The sequence below is a fragment of the Sturnus vulgaris genome, chromosome 17, assembly GCF_052056855.1.
Source record: "Sturnus vulgaris isolate bStuVul1 chromosome 17, bStuVul1.hap1, whole genome shotgun sequence".
NCBI classification, from domain to species: Eukaryota; Metazoa; Chordata; class Aves; order Passeriformes; family Sturnidae; genus Sturnus; species Sturnus vulgaris.
Window position 1 is genome coordinate 13279159 of NC_142259.1, and position 10486 is coordinate 13289644.

Consider the following 10486-nt stretch of genomic DNA (forward strand, 5'->3'; position numbering starts at 1 on the left):
TCAATGGACTTTTTTGTTTTAATATGGAATTTTTTGAAAAGCTGAGTTTATTTTACTTTAAATAAAGCTGCTACTGGATTTCCAGTTGATTTAGCCAGAACACAGAGAACATACTGCAGGATTTGAGTTGTGTTTGATGAAATATCCATGGCCTTGAACAGATAATATATTTCTCAGTAACATATTTCTTTTTGCCCACTGCAGATCTTTTTTTCCTCTGTGCTCTCTCCAGATTGACTTTCACTCTACCTATTGCCTGCCTCATTTCTCACCCTATTTTTCCAGTTGGGTTTTTCCCTACTGCTTTCCTCTGTATCTTTCTCCCAGGTTATAAGCAAAGCAGAACCCAACTTTGGGCTGAACTTTTAAACCCACATCTTGAAATTAAATAAAACAATCCCCTTCTGTCTCTGTGTAGCAGTAGCTTCACAACTTGAGTCACTTAGCACTTTTAGCAGCTGCAAGATGGAAAAGGTCCACTGGAAGACGGAATTTAATGCTGGGGAGGTGCCACAACAAGCAGGAATGGCACAGGAATAGTGGGGTCGTTGGACACTGTGTGGGTACCCAGATGTCCAACTCTCCATGAGGATTTTAGAGCATGCTCTTGGCTGGCTGCAGGAAGGAACTCTGAGTTTCAGGAACACGGGGGAGAAGCCCAGTAAGGGGTTCAGTGACCAGGCAGAGCCTCAGCACGAGCTGGAGCTCACCCAGTGATCCCTGCATGGCTGTGGAGCCGGGGCTCCATCCACACCCGGGTGTCCTGGGGTGGTGTGAGCCTGTGGCTGCACCAAGGGGAGCTGAGCTCATCTGGCAGGGCTGTGGCAGCGCTCAGACCGTGTAACTGTGGCTGTGTTGTTGTTGTTGTCGTCCTTGCAGGACCATTGCCTTAGTCCAGCTCTCCAGCCCAGCTCCGCCCGGCCCCGCTCGCCACCGCGGCCCTGACATTGAACCCACAGCAACCCGGACCGAGGAGGCTGCCAAAAAACTCCTGCTATTCTTCTTCATCCTCACTAACAATTTGGTAATGAAGTATTGATTTCCACTCCCCTGCTTATGGACGATATTAGATTTTCATTGATAAACTGCACTGGGGCTGTCTGGTCTCCACTGTCCCTTTTTGCTGTCACTAAAACAAAGTGCCACTGAAGTAAGATAATGACTGAGAACATTGATGTACTTATTTCGTCAGTTTGTAACACTTGACAGGAAAAAAAAAATTCTTCATAGTTTAATGTCCAAGTGTGCTACACAAGATGCAGTCACATTGGAAGCTTTACTTTTCATGGTAATGTCCATTTCCTATTTATAACCCCTTTGGGATAGTTTGTCTAAAGGAAATGTTTCTATTCTGTGCAGCTATTACTGTTGCACCTGGGTTGCCCAATCCAGTCATTGCACTAGGGATCAATACATCACAGTAAGTACAAGAATTATTAAGTTAAAACAGATTCTGAGCCAAAAAACCTCTGAACAATGTTAATCTTCTGTGCAAGTTGTTCAAATAGTTATGCTTAACCATGTTGCTGCCAAAGATTTGTTTGAAATGGATTGTTTTCAGTTTGTTTTATTCCTCAGATATATATATATATTTAAATCTCCATTACGGTTTATGACGAGACATATGGGATGGAGGGATTTTTAAACAAAAGTACTATTGTTAGATTATTGAACATTATATAAATATAGATATATCTATATATAAATATCACTATATAAATATCTATATATAGATATAAAAGAATAAAAGTAGAACTCCTTTCTCAGTTAGGTGAGTGTAAATCTGAAACTCTGTTGTGGGGTCAACAGAGTGACTTTGGATTTGTGCCACCAAGACTGGGATCAGAATCTGGGGTCCGAGCTCTGTCCGGCCCAGCGACCTGGGAGAAGGGGGCTGCAAAAAATGGCAATTTCAAATTTGTGCTTGTAACTTTTTTCATTAACACTTCGAGGGCCCAATTTTAATTTGTGGAATATTCACGTTAATAATGAGATCTAATTAAGACATCCATTAAAAGCCCGTTAAAGTTAATTTAACGTAAAAATTCCAATAGAACTGTATTAGATTTTCTCCATTAAATTAACGTTATGGATTTTTAACGGATGTCTTAATTATACATTATTATTAACGGGAATACTGTATTACACAGATTAAAATCGGGTCCCAAGCCAGCTCCCAGAATCTTCCAGGATATGCCAATGTCACGAGTCCCACTGTTCCTAGTGCACTGCTTGGAAATCCAGGCGCAGCTCAGAGCAAACAACCTCCAGTAGACAAATCCATCTCTGCATTTAACGATGAACTTCCCCTATTCTCCAAGGAAAAATAAGTCTGGATCAAGTTGTAAATCGCTATTCCGTGGCAAATGAAATATTCAAAGTATGCGAGGCACAAGTGGAGAAGAGGCTCTTTCTCAAACCAGAAAGGGCTTTGGGGTGTCTTTTCCTGTTGTTTTGTTTGAGATGTTCAAGGATATAATTGAAGTGCAGCAGTCACAAAATCAGACTAAATCTGTTCCCTGCATTCCCTGTGGCCTGTGCAGAAGGGCCTGTTTTGGCACTGCTCAGGAAATTTTGACATGATCCCTAAACTCAACATGGAGTGGAAAAAAAAAAAAAAGCCCTTCTTATTTACCTCCTAGGGAAAGTGTTGCCCTTATGCCACATATAATAGCAAATTGCTTTTTTTATGGCATGCATAACCTAGATGGGAAAAAATATGGCGCTTGAGGGAAGGAGGGAAAAAGTAAATGAAGTTCCAGGAATGTCATTCTGAAGTAATGAGGCATGGACAGAAAATATACCCCTCACATCATCGGATTGAGATGGCAGTCGAAATAGCTTCATTGAAGTGTCAGCACTCATCCATCAATCAATCATCCACAAGGAAAAATAGCGACAGTACAACGGGGCGGCTTTTATGGGATTTACTCATGGGCATAGGGAATAGCAGCTCAAATGTAGTTCTGACATGAAAAGCAAGGTGCTGATATTATTTTTTATGATGGGAGGATCATAAAGTGAATTGAGAACAGTGAGGTCTGTCTTTGCTTAACCTATTCAACTGGAAATGAACGGAGCTCAACTGGAAACGAGCAGAGCCTTCAGATGGGTTAAGATTGAAGCCTGCACCGTGCTGAGCACTGGCCATTGACAACAAAATTCTATTAAAGCCAAATCAATGCATTAGCATCGAGCTCCTCAGAAGCTGTTAAATTGCACAGCCCAGGCTGGAGTTAGGAGGTGAAGTTGCACAAGGTGGTGCCACGAAAATCACCCCTGGGAGAAACTGTACTTGTGGCTCCTTCCCCTGAGCTTTTGGGTGCAGGGAAAAAAATAAATATTGGGCTGCTCGCAGCATCTGGCAGGTGAAGCTCCCAGCCCTGGTTCTGTCACAGCCAGGAATTTGGATTTTAAAAGGATTCTCCAGGCAGGGTTTGCACCTATGGCAAGGCCAAGCTGTAGGAATTCCCACACGGGGAGCTCTCGGGAGCCTCTTCCCAAAAAAAGGAGACCTGGAGTCCCCAGCCAGCCCCCAGCACCCACAGCTGGGGCTCTCTGGGCTCCAGCTGCTCCATTTTGGCAGGAGAGAGGCTTTGCTGGGAGCTCAGGGTGACCATGGCACACCAGGGACCCCGGAGATTTTTTTGGGGGGAGATTTTGGAAAGGCAAAACCTCCTGAGGGAGGTCAGGTTTTGCTCAGGAGCCGTCACGGTGTGGGAGCAGCTCCTCTGATTAAAAATCTGGCCACAATCCTTTACCACACGGTGCTAAAGCTTGATCATTTTGCCTGCATCACATTCCTCGGGGAACGTTTTAGGTACACATTTGAATTAAGTGATTTTTTTTTTTTTTTTTTTTTTTTTTACAATACAATATAAAAAGAGGAAAATGTACATCTCTCTTTTCTCTGTACAAACCTGGATGAGTTGATAGTTTTTCTGTCATATAAATCAGGTAACACAAAAAATCATTGCATCTTTTCTCTGTCGTCGCTACTCAATATCTATCGTTCTGACTTTTATTCTTATTGGAGATCATCAAAACATTAATTAAAAGCCTGGTGATCAAACAGCCGAATATTTATGATTCACGTCCTTGCTTATTAACAAGTGGCATATTGATACACCACATATCCAAGCTGTTTATGCTCATGCACTGAAATAAAGCAGGAAGAATTGTTACCCTTACCCACTGCTTTGAAAGATTTATTCAGAAACCAGAGCTCCCTTCCCGCCACCATCCATGTCAAAATAAGCCATATCACCTGAAAAAAAAAGAAATGTTCTGTTTTAAAACAGGGAGGTGTAATTAGCATCCCTTTGGGGCCTAATTGATAAGAATTTCAGTGGATCAGTCTCAGGTGTTTTTTTCCAGGTTTTTGTTGCTTAAGCTGAGAGGGAGAAGGACACTTAACTTTAAAAATGACTGTCATTAGTACAATAATAATTGTTGGGTTAAAGAAAAGATCTTTGAGAATCTGCTAACAAACCTGCCCAGTAATTACTTGTCAATGCAAGTTATCATGGGTTTCATTACCTACTTGTAAAATTATTTACAAGACTGACCTCCCTAGCTTTTTTAGAGATCAGGGAGGATATAAAAAGTCATTTTAAAAATCAATAATTATATATTAGCACGATAGGGGGTGAAGCTTTCCAAGCCAGCTTTACAGGCTATTGAGTCAACTCTCATCCATTCAGAGCAGGGATTGTTTCCCTAATTTTTGTCCTTTTTTTTTTTTCTTTCCTTAATCATGTTTTGATAAAGTGCCATATTTATTGATTACTTCATACCCACAGTTAAGCTCCTAAAACAGAAGGAGATATTCCCAATGGGAAGCACCTGTGCAGGATCTGCATGGAAAACCCTTGGTGACCAGGAAAAAGGAATTTTGGAGTTTTGGGTGGGAGCTGCTGAGGGGACGCTGGCTCTGTGCCTGACCCAGCCACACCCCAGACACTCAGGGTCATGCTGTGGGTGTTATTTTGGGATTAAACCTTGTTCAGAACACGAGGGAATGAGGAAGGTCAGCCTGGCTTTTGGCAGAGATTGAAGAGGTGGCTCTGGCTGGGCTGTCCCCTGTCCCCCTCTCCATATTCCATCGTCACTCCAGGGCTGGCAGGGGGGGATCTCCATCACACAGGGCTTTTGTCCTCACCAACAGATATACGATGCAATTTATATTTAAAATTCTCTCTATAAAGACAGTATTGATCACAGATTCCAGATCAATACGTTGCAATTACAGCAGGCTTTAAAGGCCATCTGTCCCCAAGCAGGAGCACTGACAGAGCCACCTCCAGAGACTGTGAGCAAGTGCTCCTGCTTTGTGCCCATCTTCTCCCAGCACAGCCTGACATGTCATTTCTGCTCCTAGGAAGTTGGGTTAGGAATTATGGAGCTGTAATTCCTGGGCATTGACCACCCAAGAGCCCCCAGATCTGCTTCTCCTTGGGTTTCACAGCAGGGGCAGTGACACTCTGGTTTTCCTCACCTGGGTTTCCTGCTCCCCATCACAATTTGTCCCACAGGTCACAACTTTTCTTGTCCTCAGCTGGAAATGGTCAGCAAGAAGTTCTTGAATTTCAGTAGAACTAAGAACATTTCCATAATGGTGCTGAAGAGTTTGCAGTTGGACATTGTGGGTGCAGACAGAGCCCTTTTTATGACACAGAATCCTTTAGCTCGGGAAAGATCTCCAAGATCATCGAGTCCAACCTTTGATTATTTGTGTCAGTTTGGACCACAGCAAGTGTAATATTTTTAAACATAACAAAAGAATAAAGGACATGCATCTAAAGGCAGGTTTCAATTTCATTTCATCAATGAGGTCTTGATTTGTCAGCACCTGAACTCAGGATCAGCCTGTTGGTTGATGGCCCTGGGTGAGTCATTGTTATTCCAGAAATGCTTCCTGGGTTTTCTTTTTTCTTTCATTATTTCCTGCAGTGGAAAGTACACCGAATTTAGAATTCTTATTCTCCAGTTGTCTTCTGAAGGAAGCTGAAAGAATAAAATAATAAAAATAATGTCTGTGCAGCATTACTGGGAGCTGACTCACCTTTGAACCCCACACGTGCTGAGCCACATCCCCCCAGTCCTCCCTGCAATTCTCCCTCCCATTTCAGTCCAGTGTCTGGAAAACAGAAGCCAGATTCTGGATGCATTTATTCCTGTATAAATCCAGAGCCACCTTTCCAAATCCAGCACATTTACCCTTTGTCTACCCAGCTCCAAATGCCATCCTTGTGGTCCTAAACTCAGATTCTGCATATATTTAGGCATTTTTGAAAACCCATCCAGCAAACTTCAGTCTCTAGCTCCAGGCAAATTAAATCTCGTGCACTTCAGAAGGTTTTTTGTTATGTCAGGGAAGTGATTGCAAAACTTTAATATCGATGTGACTATGCTTGTAAAAATAACACCAGTTGTATCACTATAAAGCACTTTATACTGGTACAGCTCCTTTTGCTCTGCTGGACCATTTTATACCAGTGCAAGCACTTTCATCCCAGTGTCCTTCAGTCTAGGGGTGGATTTTTTGCTCTCATCATGCCAGAAGAGATGTGAAGAGCAGATGAAGTTTCAAACGACACTTATGTCTTGTACCAAAGTGTCTGCACAATATTTTCTTGGAGAGTATTTTTAAAAGTGAACTTGCTGTACCACTGGGCTTAACTGCAGAGTAATAAACTTCCAGTTCATCATCCCTCTCAGCTCATGAAATGTCTTTAGGCCTTTGTAAAAAGCCCTGTTTGAGACAACAGATTAAACACTAATCCTGGCGGATCGCACAGCTCCACTTCAGTTCACACCATCGAGCTGAGCAAACTTTTTTCTTCCTTTCCTTTTTTGATCTAAATAAAGGCAACAAATTCTTTCATTAGACTCCTTAGATGAGATAGCGGGGGGGGGGGGGGAGAAAACGATCAGTGTTTCACGAAGAAAATGAAAATAACATCTTACAAAAACGCAGCTACGTGGAAGGCAGGGAACGCTTCCCCCATCCCCGCACATCACAGCGCCTGAAACGTGGCAGATTCCCGTGGGCAACATTTCCACTGAGAAACCCGCGCAGGTACCACTCAGGTGTGTGTCTCCGGGAGGATGTGCAGGTGCACACGGACAGGCTGGGGCACACAGAGCTCTGTGTGTGTGTGTGTGTGTGCATCCCTTCGGGGCTGAGGCAGCAGCTGGGCACTGCTGGCAGCAGAACCTGCAGGATCTTGGCTTTACCCCCAGGGATGTGCAATACAGGTTGCAAAAGCTGACAAGCTCAACAGTTTATTTGGCTCAGGGTAATTCCGTGTCCCGTGTCTCTGGTACAATGCGCCCTTTTGTCTCGCGCTCAGGCACCTCTTCCTAAACCCTTTGTTGGTCTTTTACTCTGTGTGTTTGTTTTGGGTTTTATTACCTGGAACGCGTCAGCAGCAGTCAGGAGGGACCCAGCCCCATTTCAGCCTTGGAGCACATTTGGCCGTTCACTCCGGTAAATTCGGATGGGTTTGCTCTGCCCCAGCGCTCGTCGCACGTTTGGTGTTGGCAGCACCCTCAGGTCACATCCGTGACCCGCGGTGTCAGGACTCTGCTCCGAAAACAGTAAGGAAAACAAAGAATCAAAATCTCACTTCTCTTAAAAAAAAAAAAAACAACAACAAAACGAACAAAAAACCCATATGTATATACTCCAAATGAAAAAAAAAAAAAAAAAAAAAAAAAAAGGCAAGCTTAAACCCGATTTTTTTATACGAGCAGCGCAGACGGGAGTGCCCCGTGGTGACTTTCCCTGGCGAATGTCTCGGTGCTCCTGCACTCATTTTGTAACCAGTGCATGCTGTACAGAACATATTGCCTGGAATTTCCAGAGGAGGGGGCCAAGCTGCTCCTCCTCGGGCGCTGCAGCTTGTTTGGATGAAAAGTTGCGCCTTTGATGCATTTTTATACTGTACATATTTGTATATATTAACTATATTGCCATGTTATGAACACAGATTTTGTTATATTTGCTTGTTTCGGTTTCCTACAAAAAAAAAAAGAAAAAAAAGGTCCATAATGGGGGATATTATTTTTTTTTTTTTCCCATAGAAAATACGCTTGTAATTTTTTGTTTGTTTTCTTGGTCATCATCTTTTAATGGCTCATAAAGGAATTAGAGAGGAGTTTTTGGAGGAACTCGGAGGAGCAAGTCTGTGTTTGCATGAGACCTGCCCAATTGCTGGCTAGAAAGGGGGGCGGGGGGAAGAGGGGAAATCTAAGTCAAGTTTTGCTTTTAAGGCATGCTTAGTCCCATGGGAAACTCATACATGTACAATTATTCTCTTTGTATTTTATCTAATAGTGCCTGAATTATTTTTTTTTAATGTCTTCTTGGAGGAACAATTCATAATTGTCAAAATTTGAAACATTAGCTTAATTTTGTTTTCATGACCTCTCATTTCTTCTCCTTATTTATTTTGTTGCTGTTTATAATGGGCCCCAAGGCCATCTCTGACATTGCAGTGTTCTTCTTTCCACATTAAGGATGTTTTTAAAATTACCGAGATTATTGAGCCAACAGGCTGCTTTAATCAAAACCATGTTTCTCTTGGTTTGGATGATTATGAATGGTCCTTGCATGGAAAAAGCCCTTTCTGCTGGGAGGACCATACCATCTAGTGGCCCCAGAGCTTCATCACATCTTCCCAATTTTCACTTTCTCCAAGCCTGCCTGGCAATTTGGCTTCCAATTATTTGCTTATTAGAACTAACTTCTACTAAACGAATTGATAATGTTAATGGCTTTTCTTTTTTTTTTTTTTTTTTTTAATCCTCCGCCCCCCCTCCCTTCGGTTGATTGCTAAATAAATTCGTATAATTTATACTCAAGGAGATTATTGCTTTTATTGTTTTGGGTTCCCCCAAACCAATTATTAACAATCAGGACTATGTATCTCATTAAATTTAAATCAGGTCAAACCTATTTATCTAAGGCCTTTTCTGATTTACAGGAAGATGACTGCATTCCAGAGCATTTAAGATGTATTTCTGTGTATGATTTTGTAGCATTGAAATCTATTAACAGTGATTTTTTCCTTCTGTATTTTCACCACGGTAAATACGTTGTATTAAAAAAAAAAATCCCTCAACTTTCCCACAGAAAACATTACTTTATATGCCCAGGGATTTTTTTTTATTATTTTTTAATAAAATCACTGCAGTTTTAGAACTGTAATTAAAGCCCTGAATAATAGATCACACATCTTTATCTGTTGTGTTTAAAAGGAGAAAAAAAAAAAATAGCCCAAACTGTTCACATAATCCTGAATGCCTCATTTCCATAAAAAAGGTTTCTATACATATATTATTTACATTTTTAAACATGGTAATTCTTCCCTTTGTGGCATAAAATGTCTCTTTTCCACTGCAGCTACTGGAAAGCGACTGCTCACATCTGAAATGTTATCGTAATTTGCATCAGGAAACCCAACTGCAGACATTAAGGACTTGGGTGTGTTCAATTATGATTTTGCTGGAGGCTGTCCCTCATTTTAATGCTGCACTCATTGAACTACCTTTCTGAAATCTAGCTGATACGGCTCACCACAGACATGCTTCACAACATCATTAGCTTTGCAAATGGCTTCATTTCAGTCAATGCAGACTTCAGGTTTGTGTTGGATTTTTTTTGGTTTGTTTTTTTTTTTGGCCAATTGTAAAATGGAAATTTGAAAAGGGAGAAAAAGAAAAAGGAAAAAAAGAAAAAAAAAGAAAAAAAAAAACAGATGCACTTAAAACATGAAAAGAATTATTTATATGATAAAAATATATTTAGATTTTCAAAGCACAAGACTGAACAGAAGTGCTCTTTTTATGCTTTCTGAAGATGTTACTGTTAAAAGTCTTTCTACATCAGGCTTAATAAATCTGTAATGACATTTGATGGATTGATTTTTGTGTGGGTTTTTCTTTTCTTTCGTTCTTTTTTTTTTTTTTTTTTTTTTTGCCTTTTCTTGCTCTGCAGAGAAAGAAAAAGACTGACCTGGAGAGGCTGTGGGAGTAAAAAAAAAAAAAAACCACAAGAATGTGCCTGTTTCAGTAAAACTCACGCAGGATTTCTCGCAGGCTTCTTTCCCTTCAATAATAATCACTTAAATGAGAAAAAAAGAGTCCCTTCAATAATAATCACTTAAATGAGAAAAAAAGAGTGTGGGGGGAACAACATCGCTGCCCTGTGTTGGTTTCTCCCAATCTTTCCCTCTCCCTGCTCTGGCTCTGGGGTTATTTATGGGGTGGGGACCCCACCCATCCCATCCCCACCCCACAGTGCCTCTGTCCCTGCAACATCGACCTCTTTTCTTTTTTTTTTTTTAAGTGATTTTTTTTCTTTCTTTAAAAAAAAAAAAAAAAAAAAAAAAAAGAATATATCGCACACATTTCAAGAAACCCCTCTAGGGTAAAATAAAAAATATATATAGATGGCTAAAATAACAAATGAATCATAAAA

At 41.1% G+C, this 10486-nt stretch overlaps 1 protein-coding gene across 2 annotated transcripts in view; it reads left to right on the forward strand.

Annotated features, from left to right (window-relative positions):
* The window catches only part of TSHZ2 (teashirt zinc finger homeobox 2), a 209788-nt gene extending 199866 nt beyond the window's left edge, over positions 1-9922 (forward strand). For both annotated transcript variants that reach the window (XM_088175113.1, XM_088175114.1), the window contains exon 3: positions 880-9922. Coding sequence is in view for 1 of the 2 variants with exons in the window: in XM_088175114.1 (XP_088031240.1) it covers positions 880-881 (2 nt within the window). In the remaining variant the exon portion in view is untranslated. The remainder of the gene's footprint in view (positions 1-879) is intronic.
* Positions 9923-10486: the final 564 nt, after the last annotated feature.